The following is a 19,792-nucleotide window of genomic DNA, read 5'->3' as shown; positions in this document are numbered from 1 at the left end:
CCGATTTTCACCTCCTCTATCTGATTCCCCATCTGCTTAATTTCCCGGGCGGATTGCTCCCCTATTTCCCTCAATTTGCCTTCCATCATGTCTTCTAGCCCCGTTAACCCATTCTTCACCCCTTTCATCCCGTTGTCTAAACTCTCAAACTTGTTGTCTAAACCCTCAAATTTGGCTTCTCGCCCCCCGATTTGATTTCCCAATCCCCCAAATTTACTGTCCAACTTCCCAATTTGGGCACTGGTACCCCTCGCTTCGTCCCTCATTTTATCCATCTTTGCATCCAGTTGGGTCAGGAATAATCTAAAATCAAACCCGATTGGCACAGCGGCCCCAGCCGCCGCCGCGGCCTCGGCCTCCGCGGCGCCGCCATTTTGTGGGCCTGAAACCTCGTGCACGAGGCCGCCATCTTGTGCGTCTGAAACCCCCTCAATCACATCCTCATTGCCTTCCTCCTCCATTACTCCCAATTCCTCCCTGTGGTCCTGGGTTACCTCTAACTCCTCTTCTAACTCCCCTACCGGCATCCGATCACCTTCATCATCCATGGCACGATTTAATTTGAATTAAAAAAAAAAACCCACCGTTTAGAGGCCATTTTTCCCCGCAAAGCGAGGGTTGGCCTTTTCGGGGACCGTGGTAGTTGTTGTTTTTTGGTCCCCTTTTTGAAGCAATGTTTTACCGCCGGATGCCCTTCCTGACGCCAACCCTTTTTGCCGCCTTCAACGACAAACAGGGAATTACCAGTGAACTGGTACTCAATTAGTCGACCTCGGAAGGATGACAGGCTGAGTCAACCCCCCTGGCATTAATTCGGCGATCGACCGAGATTCGAACCCAGGATCCTAGGATCCTAAGCCGGCACCCTAGCCGCTAGCCCAACACCAGGGATTTGGAGCAGATGATTTAATTTGAATTTGAATGTGCAATGCACGATTTAATTTGAATGTTAAACAAAATTTCGGCCGCTCCAAATTTTGACCAAATTTTTTCCGATGGATTTAAAATTTGTTTCGGGACCAAATCCCACTCCCCGACACCAATTGTTACGGATCCGGGGGATGGCACTCCCATTAGCAAGGGGGGGGGTGGGTTAATCCCCTTGTCCTGTTAAGCTGGCCATCTCCGCCGGTCCTGGAAGTATGACGTCACTTCCGGCCGATGGTACGTAGGGTCGTAAGCCCAATTAGTCTTAATACCTAAGTATTACCACCGGCCGTCAGTGAGGAAATACTCCCGCCCGTGCCGCAGCATAATTGATGGATTGCGCTGAGCGAAGCGAACTGCGGCGCGAGCCGTTAACAATGACTAAACCCGATTGCGAAGCGGTTCGGCCAAAATCGTGCCACAGGTACTCAATCGGGAAATCATTAAAGCGATCGGATGAGAAAGAAACCAAAGTAAGGAGGAACAGGTATTTATTATTAACTATTTACACAACCAAAGGAACCAAAGGAGAAGCAAAGAAACGAAAGTAATTTACAGAAGACACAGCGCAATTCTTAAACAGGCTTAACTTATTCCCATGGACAAGACAAACAGGACAAACTCACGTACACTAATGGGGGTTCTCGGGCAGGAATGGCTGGAGGGATGAGAAGGCAGACGGTCCACAGAACGGGTGGCAGGGAGGTCCGGGAATCGCGGCACGCCGTTGGTGTCCCGCGGGCACGCACTTGTTCTTGGTTCAGTCGCGAAAACCCCCGGTCGTCAGCCTCCTTATGCGTCTCTCCAGTGCTCCTTTCTCGTGTGCCTCTGAAGCTCATCCGCTCGTACCTTCTCCTTGCTCGTCTGCGCGTCTCTGCCTCATGCATCGTCTGGTGGGGGCCTTGCGCCCAGGGTTTTATATCCACCCCCGTGGAACCTTCACGAACCTGCTAGATCTTTTTGTCCTCGCCCTCTCAAGCCATGCCCACCGATTCCTGGTTGGTCGTTAGGGGGCTCCCTGGCTCCACCTTGGATGATGAGGTGGGGCCACGCCCTTCTTCTCCGTAATGACCTCAAGGGCAATGGAGTTTTGCAGACGCTGAAAACAACCCAAAGCAGTAGTGGCGAACGCTGCCATACTGGCGCTTTTAGGAGGCCATGGGGATATTGTAAGGGATCCTATCTTATTTGATTTGATGCAACGGAGAGTCAACTATTGGAAACACAGCCTTACCTGGAACACAGAATAATGATATAACTATAGAGAGGTTCTATGATTCGCTACGTGTTGTACATGGACTAACTAAGGTGCACTTATTTCAATTAACAGCCAATTAAGGGGAAATGTACACAGGGGTTTATTTATAAGGGAATTTACTACTAAATTTACATGTGAAGGTTCTAAAAACCGCAAGTGTGTGTGTGTGTGTGTGTGTGTGTGTGTGTGTGTGTGTGTGTGTGTGTGTGTGTGTGTGTGTGTGTGTGTGTGTGTGTGTGTGTGTGTGTGTGTGTGTGTGTGTGTGTGTGTGTGTGTGTGTGTGTGTGTGTGTGTGTGTGTGTGTGTGTGTGTGCGCGCGCGCGCAAAATATGTCATGTACAAGATGCGTGTACACAGCATTGCACAGATAACGGTTGTATACAATACAATCTGAGCAAAATATGTATATGACTCGTAAAATAATCTGTGTGCATGCAATACACAGCGTATGATGGCACGCAAAACAAAACAAAAAACATGCAACAGCAAAACCAAAGCCAATCGTGAATGGGTACATGCAAATCACGACCCATGCATGTGTGTCAAATTCTGCAAATCACGACCCATCGACCCATGCTCCCTTTCCACTCGGGTCCTCCAAATATCAGGGCCCCCTTTCCACTTGTGTCCTCCAAATCTCTGAGCCCCCTTCCACTCGGGTTCGCCAATTCTCAGCCTCCCCCATTCCACTCGGGTCCGCCAAATCTCAGCTTCTCCCCCCCCCCCCCCTTCCACTGGTGCCCGCCAAATCTCAGCCCCCCCTCCTCCCTGTGCGCATGTCTTCCTTGACGGGCTAGAGCCGGTAAAACCCATCAAGCCATGGGCGCATCCCACTCCCCCTACCAAAGCCACCCACTAAACTGTTGTATTTGGGACATGACTGGGTCAAACAGAGCTTTGTTCCCTGCAGCCACAACATTGTTTAAAACGTAGTCACCAAATCCCAGGCCCTCGCTCCCAGCATGACGAAGTCGGAGAAACCCAGCAAGCCGCCAGGCCAAGCCTCGTCCCAGACTATCCACGTGATCTCGGGTGCCACATGCACGGCCCTCCGCAACCATCAAATGTGCTGTGCATTCCGAAGTCGCCTCACATAGCTTGAATCCTCAATCTCACCTCACTCTCCCATCAAGGGATGGTGCTTCAAAGGAGGAGGTCCGTCAAAGCTTGCGGCTTCCCACCCGGCAGCACGGGGCGCAAAAGTCCCACCAAGCTCCAGAGCCTGGTCGTCCAAACGTAGTTGAAGTGTGTGTGTTTGTGTGGTTTGTGTGGTTTGTGTGATTGTGATCACATCATTGTGTCCTCTGTGCCGTTTTTCTAAGGTGGCCGTTTTTTGAATGATGGGGGCTCGGGAAAGGGTTGAAAACTCTTTGATGCAAGTGGAGAGTTCACAGCATTTTCTTTCTCGAAAAGGTGAGCGAACAGACGTGGGAGTGCTTGCTCAACATGTTCCAGATGTCTGCCACTCTTTCAACTGCCTGCTTCCTTCCTTGTTTCCATATCTAATGCTTTATTTGCACGTTGGGTGGTCTAGTTATCTATTGTACTACGTTCGACCAGTTTATCATTGAAACATTACCTTCAGAACATATTTACACCCCTTGACCTTTTTCACTTTTTGTTGTTACAGCCTGAATTTAAAATGGATTTAATTGAGATTTTTTTTTTTGTCACTGATCTACACAAAATACCCCACAATGTCAAAGTGGAATTTTTCCTTTAGAAATTTTTACAAAATTATTTAAAATGATATGCAGAAATATATAATTTACACAAGTATTCAAGCCCCCGAGTCAGTTCTTCGTAGAACCGCCTGTGGCAGCGATTACAGATTCGAGTATTCTTGGGTATGTCTGTATCAGCTTTGCCCATCTGGATTTGGAGAGTTTCTCCTATTCTTCCTTGCAGATTTGATCAAGCTCTGTCAAGTTGGTTGGGAAGCGTTGGTGAACAGCAATCTTCAAGTCTTTCCACAGATTCTCAATGGGATTCAAGTCTGAGCTTTGGCTGGGTAACTCGAGGACTTTCACATTCTTGTTCAGAAGATATTTCAGTGTTGCTTTGGCTATATGCTTGGGGCATTGTCCTGTTGGAATGATAATCTTCACCGCAGTCTTAGGTCTTTTGCACTCTGAAGCAGGTTCTCCTCAAGCATTTGCCTGTACTTGGCTCCATTCATTCTTCCCTGTATCCTTACAAATCTCCCAGTCCCTGCCGCTGAAAAGCATCCCCATAGCATGATACTGCTTTCACCATGCTTCACGATAGCGATGGTGTTAGATGGGTGATGAGCTGTGTGTGCTTGGTTCCGCCAGACGTAGCGCTTTGCATTCATGCCAAAGAGTTCAATTTTCATCTCGTCATACCACAGAAACTTTAGCCTCATGCCCTTGTCTTTTATGTGCATTTTTGCATACTCCAGGTGTGCTGCCATGTGCCTTTTTCTCAGGAGTGGCTTCTGTCTGGCCTCTCTCCTGTAAAGCCTAGGTTTGTGAAGTGCTGCTGAGACTGTTGTCCTTCATGTAGGTTCTCCCATCTCAGTCAATGAACTGTAATTCTGTGAAGGAGTCCTAATGATGGAGCTCACTGCTCTTGGGAACTTTCAACACTAGAAATTGTTTTATGCCCTCCCCCACATCTATGCCTCACAATTCTATCTCACAATATTGGAGTTCTATGGACTTTTCATTTTTACTTATTTTGTAAAAATTTCGAGAGAATAAATGCACTTTGACATTTAGTAAGGGCATTTTATGAGATATTTCACAAATCTGTTAACTAAATTGTTATCAAAAAATTTCTTCACCAATATGTTTGTAAAGGTGTGTAATAACATGTGTTAAAATGTTGAAGGTCAACTCCCCTGGGAAACCCAGAAAAAAAGCTGTTGAATTCGGGTACCGAAAAATTATTTTCGAGAATTTTTATTTTTTTAAATCGGCCCTTAAGTAACTTATGAGGGGTCAAATAAGGGTTTTTCATGATTCTGAGTTGATTGTTAACATTTATATTTCACCACAGACACTCCTTTGTGGAAAAATAATTTCTAAATATATCTCATTTTCTACTTTGCAGGACATGGAGTCTAGCAATATGGATGAAGACGTTACTCCACCTGTGCTCAATTGCTCCATCTGTGCACGCTCGGATACACCAGCTGAAAGGCTCATACAGGCAACTCCAAAGGGATACTCAACTTTATTGAAACAAGCAGAAACTGTCGAAAATGTTACTGTTGTGGAACGTATGAAGGAGGCTCAAAAGGAAGGAAAACTGAGGTACCACCAGAAATGTAAAAATGATCTGTACAACAACTTTGTTGCAACCACCAAGAAGTCAGCTCAAGCATCAAAGGCAGAGAAAGAGTCATCAAAGTTGAAGAGAAGACGCACTACTTGTGAGTTCAGTTCATCAACTGGCTGCAGTTCTAGAAGATCACAGTCAGTTGACCTCCTGTATAAGGATGTATGCATTCTTTGCAACCAACCAGCCCAGCTCTACAAAAATAATCCAGCACAAGCTAGAAGGAAATACAGAGTGCCAGATAATTTGACTGCAGATACACTGAAGGCAAGCTTGCTGAAGACAGCACGGAGTCGCGGGGGCGTCTGTCTTGACAATCGGTCTCAAGAACATCTGAAGGCTTGCAGGAACAAGTGTCAGCTGACTATCGATGTCAGTCATACTGTGTGTGGTGGGGTATGACTTTGGACCTAAATCAATCAAGGCAATATCATTGGATATGAACTTGAGTGCCGTCTTTATGATCTGAGTCTTCTCATCTCCATGGTCAAGATTAGCATGATGCTCTCGCAGAATATTGTCGGTGCCATCTTTGAGACAGAGTACATCTGCCCTTCTTTCCTGTGTTGTGAAATACAAGGTGTCTTCGTATTTCTCTAGAAGTTTTATCTTTAGCCAATGCTTTGAATAAGAAAGGCTCTTCTCTGGTGACTGATCAAACTCCTGTGCAGCTTTTCATGGACTTGGTCCATGTTCATTACCCCATGCTCTAATTCTGAGTCTAACCATTCGCAGAATTCAATAAAAACTGCCTCTCGCTCCATCAATACTCCTCTGTCCTCTCTTCCTTTTTCCTTCCTCATCAGTCGTGGACAAACTGTCACCTCTCGCAAACATAAGTTTGCATCGCAAATGGTACAGTGTTTCTTCTGCTACCAAGTCGTTGATCCCTTCCAGGCGTCCAGTGACTTCAGTGCCCCAGTCATCCCCGCGACTCCGTGCTGTCTTCAGCAAGCTTGCCTTCAGTGTATCTGCAGTCAAATTATCTGGCACTCTGTATTTCTTTCTAGCTTGTGCTGGATTATTTTTGTAGAGCTGGGCTGGTTGGTTGCAAAGAATGCATACATCCTTATACAGGAGGTCAACTGACTGTGATCTTCTAGAACTGCAGCCAGTTGATGAACTGAACTCACAAGTAGTGCGTCTTCTCTTCAACTTTGATGACTCTTTCTCTGCCTTTGATGCTTGAGCTGACTTCTTGGTGGTTGCAACAAAGTTGTTGTACAGATCATTTTTACATTTCTGGTGGTACCTCAGTTTTCCTTCCTTTTGAGCCTCCTTCATACGTTGCACAACAGTAACATTTTCGACAGTTTCTGCTTGTTTCAATAAAGTTGAGTATCCCTTTGGAGTTGCCTGTATGAGCCTTTCAGCTGGTGTATCCGAGCGTGCACAGATGAAGCAATTGAGCACAGGTGGAGTAACGTCTTCATCCATATTGCGAGACTCCATGTCCTGCAAAGTAGAAAATGAGATATATTTAGAAATTATTTTTCCACAAAGGAGTGTCTGTGGTGAAATATAAATGTTAACAATCAACTCAGAATCATGAAAAACCCTTATTTGACCCCTCATAAGTTACTTAATAGTCCGGCAGATATGTGAAGAATTGTGGTAGAATTGTGCCTTTGATGATACAAGCATGAAACTTGGCACACAGTTAGGGCATACCCTTACAGTGAAATTTGGATGTAGGGGCATTTCAGATTTCTCCTTGGCCCAAAATGGCGGCCATTTTACAAAATGGCGGCTAAGAAGGACATATTTACCTATTATTTCAGACTTGTCATTTGTGCTGCTATTGAAACACAATGTAATGAGCATATTATAAATTGTCATGTACATGCTATGCAATACCTTCATACTGGGTTCAAAATTGGAATCTACGGTGGCCTATAAGGGGCAGAACAAATGGTTTACCATTGCAATAGACAGGACTGGTCTAGCGGTTTAATTATTTAACTTTGCATGACTATCTGATTTCTCCTGGGTGTAATTTTGGTTCAATACCTTTATATGAACAACTTTGATGTAGCTTTATGAACTTTCCTATCATAGACTAGGTGACTATAAGGAACAATGCAAGGCTAGTGAAAAGTTACGAAAGCGAATTACTATATTTATGATAATAATGTATGTATTTCTTTTTCAGATGATAACTCGACTGCACTGCACCTTCGCTCATTGACTGTAGTAGCTACCTAGATTTGGTTCCCAATTTGTATATTGTTTGGATGGTGGTGGTGGATAATGCTTAATTGACAATGGCCAACAAAAATTTCAAGCTATTAGACCCCCAAAGCCCTAGTACATCTGGAACAAACATGCCTTATCTGACAGATTGGGAGAAGTGTGTGTTATGTCAGGAGGTCACCGATGAGGCCCTTGCCTGTCCAGCTGATTCCAAGCGAACCACAGGGTCCGGATACCAAACTCTTGCAGATTATCTCCTCACCTTCAGCCAGATGGGCTGCCTGCCAAAATCTCTAGAACTGTCCCGCCTGGACGATGGTGAAGGTATCCAGTCAACCTTCCAGAGCCACAAGGCTAAGTGGCATGATTCATGCAGACTGAAATACAACAAAACTGAACTGCATCGGGCACAAAAAAGAGAAACGTCTAGTGAAGAAACCGCAAGTGTCTCAAGAAAGTACACCCGTCACAGAGTACATGTCGACCACACACAGCCACAGCCTGAAAAGTGTTTCTTTTGTGACAAACCAGCGGGTACTAATTCTCTGCGAAAAGCTTCCACCTTCGACCTCGATAAACATGTCAGGACAGCTGCCCTGAAACTAGGAGATCAGGCACTTCTTGCTAAACTGAGTGCAGGTGACCTTATAGCACAAGATGCACAGTACCACGTGAAGTGTCTGGTGTCACTTTATAACAAAGCAAGGGCCACAAGCACAACACTGAATGAACAAGATGATATCAATCACGGTATAGCACTTGGAGAGCTAGTGTCCTACATCGATGATGCCCGCACAGATGCTCTTGTGACACCAGTGTTCAAGCTGGTAGACCTAGCAAGACTATACACCACCAGGCTGGAACAGCTTGGAACAGTCTTGACCAGGCGTGTCCACTCCACCAAACTCAAAGATCGAATCATGACATATTTTCCAGACCTAGAGGAGCACATGTCCGGTCGAGATATTCTGCTTGCTTTCAACCAGGATGTTGGCTCAGCCCTTCAGAAGGCATGTGATCACGACACTGACAGTGATGGAGTTTGTCCTGCTAGAGCCGCAAATATAGTTCGTAGAGACATGTTGAAAATGAACTCAACATTTAGTGGTTCATTTGAAGCCCACTGCCAAGAACATTCGGTACCTAATTCGCTTGTATCACTAGTTTCTATGATCTTGAATGGTCCTAACATCCAAGAGCAGTCAAGCCACTCGTCGGTATCAACACCTACTCTCACAATCTCACAACTCCTTATGTTCAACAGTTACTCACGCCGCAGAGAGAGTAGCAGTACTACCACGTCCACGAGGCACAGTCACAATCGGGAGACTCCCCTGCCTGTGTACCTGGGCACCCTTATCCACACAAAGACTCGAAAAAGAGACCTGGTTGATACTATGTTCAACCTGGGTCTCTCGATCTCCTATGACAGGGTGCTTAGCATCTCCACGGACTTGGGGAACAGAATCTGCCGTTTCTTCCAAAATGAGGGTACAGTTTGCCCCCCTGAGCTAAAAAGTGACCTCTTCACAACTGGGGCAGTGGATAACAATGATCATAACCCCAGTTCAACAAGTGCCCACGACTCCTTCCATGGCACTGGCATTTCACTTTTCCAGCACCCAAATAGCGATAGCCGTGGAGTTCAACGGGTAAACCCAGATGACACATCAACAACAGATGCACACCTGCCACAGTCATACACCATCGTACCTCCAGTTGTTCTGGGTAAATGTGACCCACCTGTACCCAAGCTAGCGGGTCCCAACAAAAGCAACTGCCAACTCATCCCTGAAGCAATGCAGATTGAGTACAGGTAACTGATTATTGTGTTTGAACTGTGGACAGTTATATGTGTACCTAAATAACCAAGACTTGTTAACTTGTGTGGACTTGTTTGTTCTTAATTGTGTTCATTATCTTGCATTTTGACAGGTGGCTGGAGCAGATGGAGAAGACAGTGCTATCTGACGCACCACTTAAGGGAGACGAGACAGTATCATGGGCTGGATACCATGCCAGCAAGCAGTCTATTCCAGAAGAACCAGAGTGTAGTGTGGCCTTAACTTCATTGCTGCCTCTCTTCTATGACCAGGCAAAATCTGTGGCAATGATTCGTCACTCCATGGATGTCATCAAGAAAGCAATCGATATTCTGAATCCAGGTCAGATCCCTGTAATCACACTTGATCAGCCACTGTACACACTTGCCAAACAGATCCAATGGAGATGGCCAGAAACACACGGAGAAGATCACTTCGTCATGGTCTTTGGTGGACTCCATATTGAGATGGCAGCATGGAAAACCCTCGGTGACCTTCTGGATAGCAGTGGGTGGACAGGCGTTCTGATGCTTGCAGGGGTTGCTACAAGTGGTACTGCTGATTCCTTCCTGAAAGTGACCCATGTGACACGCACACGACGAGCACACCAAGTCACAGCCAGTACTCTCTATCTTCTCCTGAAGGAAGCCTACAGCCAGTACACCAGTGGACTAGATGAGGGACAGGATACGATACCACTAGATGACTGGTGCGGTGAACATGCCAATGCAAGTCCACAGTTTCAGTTCTGGTTCCTAATTATGCAGCTAGAACTGGCAGTCCTGATCTATGTGAGATCCGTCCGTGAAGGAAACTTCCAACTGTACACTGATGCTCTGACCAAGCTTGTACCATGGTTCTTCGCCTTGGGACATACAAACTATGCCAGGTGGATCCCAGTTCACTTGCGCGACATGGTGACACTTGCAACAAAGCATCCAACTGTATACGCACAGTTTCTGGCAGGAAACTTCACCATGAAGAAGACTACACGTGCATTCTCTGCCATAGCCTTAGACCAGGCACACGAGCAAAATAATGCATTGGTGAAAGGTGATGGAGGGGCTGTAGGTCTTACGGAGAATGCTGCAGCTTTGCGCCGATGGATGGTGTCTGGTCCAGAGATGGCCAAACTGATCTATAAGTTCGAGGCCACAACAGAAAAAAGAATTAGGAAAACTGAACTAAAACACCATGAACAGACAAAGCACACGCAGGTAGCCTTTGCTCGAGATGTGAGAGCACTCACCCGTGTCATAGGAGAGATGGGGAACCCATTCTGTGACGACAGCAAAGATCTCTTGGTGCTAGACAGCAGAGACCTGGCAGACCCAGCAGTCATCAACACCCTTTACCAGATCGAGAAGCTGGGAAAAGAACAGTATGACACATATGTGAACGAGAGGCTTGTACATCAGACAAAGCCTATCACTGACCCAATAAAAAGAAACAATCTCCCTCTCTTCAGCCGACCCCCAGTCAGAGAGAAGTCAAGAACAGAGTTGAAGGTGGTATCTCTGAAGAATGACTGCGTTCTGTTCTCCAGGCTGTTTATTGCATCCCAGACACGGAATGGAGATCTTGATGAATTATTTGCACATGAAAACCAAGCTTGTCCCCCTGCATTGTCACAAATGGGCAAAATCCGGCTTGGAACCAAGTCTGATCTGGTTGGGTGCTTAGAAGATCTGATCACCTCACGGGAAAATGATGATGTAAGCCCCCCTGTTGAAGTCATGATCCTGGATGGAGCAGCCATCGTGAACATGCTGGCACCTCGTAATGCGAAGACCTTCTCTGAGTATGCATCACTAGTATTCTTGCCATACATCACATCTCAGATACAAAATAAGAGCAGGGTTGATATTATCTGGGATGAATATTTCCCAGACAGTTTGAAAGCCGACACCAGGAAGACGAGGGGTAAAGGCACCAGGAGACGAGTTGAGCCATCTAGTTCCATCCCTCGAAACTGGCAGGCCTTCCTTCGCATAGACGAGAACAAGGTGGAGTTGTTTGACTTTCTAGCAACGAGGATAGCAAACATTGAGACTGACAAGCAAATCGTCACCACAAACCACAAAGAAGTTTTTTGTACACAGCCACAAGATGTTACTGGTCTTTCCCCGTGTAGTCACGAGGAGGCAGATACAAGGATACTACTCCATGTCCAAGATGCAGTCAGACAGGGCTATACCAAGGTGTCAATCCGCACAGTGGACACAGATGTTTTGATCCTTGCAGTGGCAGCAACTGGATATCTTGACATCGATGAACTCTGGGTTGCTTTTGGCACAGGGAAGAATTTCAGGCACTTGGCAGCTCACGAGATGGCTGTGGCACTGGGACCAAACAAGTGCCGAGGGTTGCCATTCTTCCACGCCTTCACTGGGTGTGACACCGTGTCCTGCTTCGGCGGAAGGGGGAAGAAAACAGCATGGGAAACATGGAAAGCCTATGATGAGGTCACCTCAGCTTTCTGCGCACTGGCTGCCACACCAACCATTTCAACTGCAAATGACAACATGGATACACTGGAGCGTTTTGTTGTTCTGCTCTACGATCGAACAAGCAGCCAGGAACATGTTAACGATGCCCGCAAGCATCTCTTCACCCAGACTGGTAGATCAATAGAGGCTATCCCACCAACGCAAGAAGCCCTCAGACAACACATCAAGAGAGCTGCCTACCAAGCCGGCTTTTGTTGGGGCCAGATGATGATTTGCGCACCTGAGCTCCCATCGCCAAGTGAATGGGGTTGGAAACAGAGTAATAACGGCTGGGGGATATATTGGACAACCCTCACAGAGGCAACTGAGGCATGCCGACAATTGATTAGATGTGGATGCAAGAAGGGTTGCAGGAAACAGTGCAAGTGTGTTAAGGCCGCACTCCAGTGCTCAGCTCTGTGTCACTGTGCAGGGGAGTGCACACGATAGTATACAGGAGGAATAACACACCTGTTACATATACACAAACATGTGGAAGACTGTTTTGTAGACTGTTTTATAGTGAAAGTCACTTCCACAGCGTTAATGTGGCATTTTCACTTCATTTCCATTGTGTTTCTGGAGTTTGCTCAAAATAGCTCAAAAAGTAATTATTTTTGTAAAGAATAAGGACCAAATAAATGTTATGTGAGTTTGTTGACATTTAATTATGATCTTACAACCTGTTTACGTGAAAAAAACATCATAGGTGTGCTTGAGCAATAAGTAAATCTAGTTTTATAGACATCGGTACTGTGTATCTTATTATCTGTAAACGGCCATTTTTAAAATGGCCGCCATTTTGTCCCTAGGAAAAGATTTGAATGCCCCTATATCCAAAAATCTTCCTAGTAGTATGCTCTATCAGTGTTCAAAATTTCATGCTTGTATCACCAAAAGCACAATTTTTTCACATATCTGCTGGGCTATAAGGGCCGATTAAAAAAAAAAAAAAAAAAAAATTCTCGAAAATAATTTTTCGGTACCCGAATTCAACAGCTTTTTTTCTGGGTTTCCCACGGGAGTTGACCTTCAACATTTTAACACATGTTATTACACACCTTTACAAACATATTGGTGAAGAAATTTTTTGGTAACAATTTAGTTAACAGATTTTCATGTTTCCCTTACTAATTATGGGTTATTATGTAGAGAACAGTGACAAAAAAAATAATCTCAATTTAATCTATTTTAAGTTCAGGCTGCAACACAAAAAATGTGAAAAACGTCAAGGTGTATAAATACTTTCTGAAGCCACTTTATTTATTTCATTTTTTGACTTGGCCTTTCAAGTGGAAACTGCCAAAGTTTTGGAACAATAATTTCAACCTATGCAGCAAACTGGCTGTCTCTTCAAGAACTTCACGTTTTTACTTTTATCATAACTATAAAATAGCTTCAGTGTCCCATGTACAACTTTTGTTCTTTAATTGTTTTTATTTGCAGACATTTTGGCAACCTGGAATGATATTCTCAAAGCCAAATTCATAGTAAGTACACTTTCCTTGCTTCTGAGGTATGTAAGTGAACTGTAGATCCATTGATGGTCCTGTTGCTGTGATTAGTTGGCGAAATGGTATTCTTCTAGTCATCCTTTGGTTCCCTTCACAGCAATTTGCACATTTTTTTTCACCTTCAGTTGGAATACAACTTCATTTAGAAATGAAAATGAGGAGTCAGTTCTTGTTGAACTGGTGCTTCAGTTATTATTGGACTGCTGACTCGTGTGTTTTCTGCATCTTTCTGTGTATAGCCATGCCACGTTGAGAATCTTTTACAAGAGCAGAGGCCGGCCACCATTGAAACTCGGCAGAAGGTGCAAAGCAGTGCACAGATGCTTCGCACTCAAGGTAATGGCATCTAGCAGCACTGTTTATGTGCTGATACTTATGCTCATTTTGGAAGAGAAGCTTGCCTGTAATTCAACCATTAGTCTTTCGTGATTCCAACCTGTACCTCTTGATTCCAACCTGCCCTATATCCTATCTGCTGAGGTGAGAATATCTGGCAAGCGGTTGATCAATTTATTTCTGAGCTGTATCTTTGTTAAAGGGCTGGTAGGATGGCTTCGAGGTATGCACACTCCCCTCTAAAATGTCTAACCTCGATTTGAATCCTGACCCAGCTATAAACTGCCATCCTGGTGTTTCACAGGCAGGTTGATCAATTCATCAATGCATATGCTGTCCATCAGATGGATGTTAAACTGAGCGTCCCGTCTGTCGGAATTAATTGGTGTACGTTAAAAATCCCACGGTGTCCTTCGTGAGGAGTAGGCGAGCTATTGCCTGAACCATGAACAAATTACAAATTCCGCTCCCAACTACTGTTGGGAAGGCAATGGCAAACCACCCAGTGTAGGGAAGGCAATGGCAAACCATCCAGTGTAACTTTGCCAATAAACTGCTTTGGCAGCACCAACGCTCTGCAACAGAGTATGGTACAACAGAATCAGATCAGATCTTTGTTAATACTCGTGCTTGTGTTCTGTTGTTTGCAGAAGATGGATCCAGCAGGAACCCTGAAATTCCATACTCGAGAACAATCAAGGAACAAGAAAAGTCTGTCGACGTCAGACGTAGACCCAATGGCGTATCAAAGCATCATACGGTTGCCAGGTGCATTTCTTTGGTTGAAGTCCTGATCTATCTTGTTTGGCTTAGGTTTGCATTCGATCAGTGGAATGCAGCATGGTGTGTTCTTATTCAATATATTTATTTTTGCTCTGCTTTCTCCTTGCTTTAATGCAGTCATTTGTCGTTTTAATGCAACGAAGATACCAGCAGCAGCCACAGGTTTTCATATCATTTGTGTGGCATTTTTATCCTCGCCGTAGGAGAGGGTTTTACATTTGTCTGTTTGTCTGTCTGTCACTTGCAAAATCGAATATTTTTCAAGTATATTGGTCAGTTGCGTTTATTATTCTCTGTCTGTCACCGGCCTACAGGTCACAATTATAAACCGATCGTCATGAAACTTCACCAACTTGTAGAGGTCATCACAATTGAGAAGCCTATTGATTTTGAGGTCAAAGGTCAAAGTTCATCTGGAGGTCAAATTTCTAAAATCGCCATTTTTAATCCGATTGACTTGAAAATTTAACAGCATTTGCATAGTGCCTCACTGAATTAGGAAACCAACTATTCTTGAGGTCAAAAGGTCAAAGATGAACTCTAGGTCATGCTTCTAAAATCATTAATTTTCATCTAAAAATTGTTGCTTTTTATCCTATTGACCAGAGCTTTGATCAAGATCGTCAATTTTGATCTTGATGAAATGGACAATTTGCTGGATCAATTGCAACCTTTTTTTGGTTGCATCCGGCAAGTATGTTGATCGGTTGGTTTGTTACTTGCCGGAAAAGATTCCGGCAAGTATGTTGATCTGTTCGTTTGTCTGTCTGTTTGTTACTTGCCGGAAAAGATTCCGGCAAATATGTTGATCGGTTGGTTTGTCTGTCTGTCTGTTTGCAGCACTACGTCTACACCGTTGCACGAAGAATCGCCAAACTTTGCACATGTATTTATTTGTCTTTCCCTGGAATAGACTGTGCCCAATTGATGTCATCGGTCACGTGGTTCGGCCACCATCTTGGAAAAATAGAAAACCTTTGCACCTCTATATCTCCAAAAGTGCTGAATAGAAAAAATTGAGACATGGCTCATTGTAAAGAACTCTCCATGGGGAATAAAATATGTTAATGACATCAGTCACGTGGTTCGGCCGCCATCTTGGAAAACCGAAAAACTTTGCACCTCCATATCTCCGAAAGTGCTGAACAGAAAAAATTGAGACGTGGCTCATTGTAAAGAACTCTCCATGGGGAATAAAATATGTTAATGATGACGTCATCGGTCACGTGGTTCGGCCGCCATATTTGTCCTAAATGGCCGATAAAGTAAATTCCGGCAAGTCCTCGGTCTCTGACAGATTTTTCATCTGTTTGTCAGTCTGTTCGCAGTACGACGTCTACACCGTTGCACGTAGAATCGCCAAACTTTGCACGCATATTTCGCATGCCCTGGAATACACTGTGCCCAATTTTTAACTCTCTCGGCCCAAGGCCTCCATTATGACGTCATAATTTAATAATTCGACAAGTACAAAACTTCATCCAATGAAGATGTAATTTCTTGAGCGACATGATGGCATAAACTGGTGGAGAAAAAAATAATAATGATGACGTCATTGGTCACGTGGTTCCGCCGCCATCTTGGAAAAACCGAAAAACTTTGCACCTCTGAAACTCCGAAACTGCTGAATCGAAAACATTGAGACATGGCTCATTGTGAAGAACTCTGCATGGGGAATAAAATATTTTAATGATGTCATTGGTGCCTCCATTATGACGTCATAATTCGACAAGTACAAAACTTCATCGATCAAGATGAAATTTCTTGAGCATCATCAAGGAATAAATTAGTTTAGAAAACAAATAATGATGACGTCATCTTACGTGTTTCGGTCGCCATATTTGTCCAAAATGGCCGATTTTAAAAAGTACATTCCGGCAAGTCCTCGGTGTCTGACCGATTTTTCATTTGTTTGTTTGTCCGCACAGAATAAATATGGTTTTCTCTGCAAGAGTTGGTCCGATTTTGAGGAAATTTTCACCAAAGGTGCACCTCCTCCAGTATAATTTTTAAAAATTGTAATTATGATGTCATAGATTACGTGGATCACGTGGCGCCATCTTGGAAAAACTGAAAAACTTTGCACCTCTTTATCTCCGAAAGCGCTGCGTAGAAGAAATTGAGACATGGCTCATTGTAAAGAACTCTCCATGGGGAATAAGAGATGTTAATGATGTCATACGTGCCTCTATTATGACATTCGACAAGTACAAAAGTTAATCCGATGAAGATGAGATTTCTTGAGCGTCTTCGAGAGAGATTTGTGGAGAAAAAAAGATGACGTCATCCGTCACGTGGTGCGGCCGCCATATTTGTTTTAACAAAAAGCCTTAATAAAAACGAAAAACACATCCTGGCGAGGGTCTGCGATCTCTGATTGCTCTTTCTTGTTCCCCTTTGTTGATTGCTTTGTCCTAAGAGCAGAACGAGTGATAATTATGTTCCAAATCGATTGATTTGTAATATATATGCTGTTTAATAATTTGTAAAATATAAAAGCATTCAGTAAGATCAAAATTTATTTGTTGGGTATGCCAGGTAATTGCATATGCTGACAAGCCATCGCTGTGCGAGCAAGAAATAACTTGCTGCTTAAAAATTGATTTGGATGGAAGTGCATACAGGGTTGCATCGGTTTTGATTCGCTGTCAATTGAAAATACAAATTTGAATGCTTCGTACAAAGGTGACCGTTCGAGTCCACTTTCGAGCAGCATCGATGCAAGTGGAAGTTTTGTTGGGTCGCTTGATGAAGTGATTTGTATGAAATATATGTCAAAACGTTGATTAATCTAGTGTGCAGGAATTACTGACCATTCCCTTTTCAGTTTTGGCTTGACAATGGACGACTTCATAAACTGTAAGGTTTGTTATGAGCTTTGGGATGTTGACCACAGTTGACTATCTGACAATATCGCACCACAAACACTGTTTATTCCTTCCTTGAGGTTTCGTTGTGCAGTGAAAACAATAAAACGATCTCACTATCTTGCACTAGAACCACGTGCTGTGTTTGATTAGTTCTACTATACTCCACCCAATTAGTGTCTCCAGGATTGGGTTGTTTAGTTTAGAACAAGCTCTCCCTTCTATTCCTTTGTATTTATTTTTGAAAAATATGTTCTCATTCCTCTGGTTTATTTATTTCAACGGCCGGGCCCGTGTGATTGACCACTTGCGACCAACGGATGTCAAATGGTCTGTACTGTGTGATGTCAGAAGGTACTCTATGCGTTTTTGCAAGATGAGCTTACCAGAACTTTGCCCCTTAGTCTTTAGTAAGTGAAGCCTTCGCTTGGACAGGCCAGGACCAGCCACTAATCGGCATGAAGCATGATTTCACGCGGTTGGGAGATTTGAATCGGCGTCAGTGGTTGGAAGAGTCGGGACCCTGCAAGCAGCAACCGCATGTGGAAGGGCCAAATACTAGTTGAGCCAGGGCCAGGATCCCGCTGTGGGGACGTTGTGCTGAGTACGTGGGGCCCTACCGCCTACCAGTCAACCCATCTTACTATAATTCCCCAAATGTCCGTCTGTCTGTTCGAAGGTACCGTAAAAACTGCTGAACCGATCGCAAAGATATTTTGGGTCAGTAATCCTGGGATCTCCAGGAGTAAAATAGGCTATTTCGTTTTCCCAATTTCAGCTTTGGTCTCCAGCATTCTCAGGCTTGGACTCCCGCATAACATTCACGTTCGCATAACGTTCATTGTGACGATGTTGTGATGATGTATGTGTTCACGATAGTGTTTGCCGTGATGGTGTGAACGTAATTTCGTAATGTTTTTCGTTTCGTAATCCTTTAATGAACGTTGAATGTTTCATGAACGTTTAATGTTTAATGAACGTTTAATGCCTTTCAATGTACGGGGCCGCACGCACGCTACATTGGACGGGCCAGCGTGTACATTGCCTTTCGCCGTCAGGCTCGGGTAAACCGCTGAGCCCCATCCGTGATGGGGACTGGGGCTTGAGACAGTGTCCCACGAACGAGGAATTCCCAGTAAGCGCGAGTCATCAGCTCGCGTTGATTAAGTCTCTACCCTTTGCACACACAGCCCGTTGCTACTACCGATCGGACAGTTTGATGAGATTCTCTGATCAGCCCCTGCACGGGCCGTTCTCGGCTCGTGCCGGTGCACCGAAAAGATGAGCGAACTTGACTGTCTAAAACAACAACAACAACATGCATTTTAAGGCCATTTTCCCTGCTAGAGCGGGGGTTAGCCTTGCGGTCCCCATGACAATCTTCTCCATCTTGCCCTATTTTCTGCATCTCTCCTTGTTAACCCCCTTGCCCGCATTTCTTCTTCCACCATCTTTAGCCAAGTCTTTCTCGGTCTTCCCCGTCCTCTACTTCCTTCTACATTCATTTCCATCACTCTTCTCAACCAGTCACTTTCATCCTTCCTCAACACATGACCAAACCATCTCAACCTGTTCCTCTTCACAGCATCAATCACAGGCTCTATTCCCATCATCTTTCGCAATTCATCATTTGTCTTCCTCTCTCTCAACGATACTCCGCACATCCATCGAACCATTCGCATTTCCACCCTTTCCAACCTTCGTTGCTGCTCTATGTCCATTACCCATGTCTCGCTCCCATAAATCATAACACTTCTCACACATGCAGCATACACCTTTCCCTTCAGCTTCAACGACACTCCCCTCCTCATCAGCACGCCACTCAGTTCCCGAAACTTCTTCCATGCACATCTCACTCTAGCAACCGTTGCCGAGTCTGATCCACCTTCTCCATTCAGCATCTCAGAGGTAGCAAAATGTTTTCACACCTTCCAGCTTCATGCCGTCTCCAAGATCCAACTCAACATTTCCTCCATCTGCAGCTCCCTCTGTGCACACCTTACATTTGAATGTAGCTGCCACACTTGTTAATGACCCTCTCAGACCACTATATTTTTGATGAACCCACTCAGCGCACATTGTACATTGAATGGAGTTCACTCCGACACCCTTCCTGCACACAGCACAGGGCCACTGCCCAGTTCTTTCCACCTCACCACATGCTTTACCACTTGCCATCACCTTCGTCTTTCCGATATTCACCTTCAGACCTTTTGTCTCCATACATTCCTTCCACTTGTTCATCTTTTCCTTCAGTCCATCCATACTTTCCGCAATCAACACCAGATCATCTGCATAC

The 19,792-nt window shown here is 44.6% G+C and overlaps 1 protein-coding gene across 1 annotated transcript in view; it reads left to right on the top strand.

Moving 5' to 3' along the window:
* Nucleotides 1-16,945, top strand: part of LOC144889309 (uncharacterized) — a 35,794-nt gene extending 18,849 nt beyond the window's left edge. The window contains exons 2-5 of the mRNA XM_078769431.1: nucleotides 3,508-3,598; nucleotides 13,440-13,483; nucleotides 13,747-13,843; nucleotides 14,494-16,945. Coding sequence (XP_078625557.1) covers nucleotides 3,523-3,598; nucleotides 13,440-13,483; nucleotides 13,747-13,843; nucleotides 14,494-14,738 — 462 coding nt within the window. The 5' untranslated portion in view covers nucleotides 3,508-3,522 and the 3' untranslated portion in view covers nucleotides 14,739-16,945. The remainder of the gene's footprint in view (nucleotides 1-3,507; nucleotides 3,599-13,439; nucleotides 13,484-13,746; nucleotides 13,844-14,493) is intronic.
* The last annotated feature ends 2,847 nt before the right edge of the window (nucleotides 16,946-19,792 follow it).

This window comes from Myxine glutinosa, unplaced genomic scaffold (assembly GCF_964187855.1).
Source record: "Myxine glutinosa unplaced genomic scaffold, kmMyxGlut1.1 SCAFFOLD_2504, whole genome shotgun sequence".
NCBI classification, from domain to species: domain Eukaryota; kingdom Metazoa; phylum Chordata; class Myxini; order Myxiniformes; family Myxinidae; genus Myxine; species Myxine glutinosa.
Note: the sequence above shows the minus strand (reverse complement) of the source record. Positions and strands in the feature narration are given on the sequence as shown.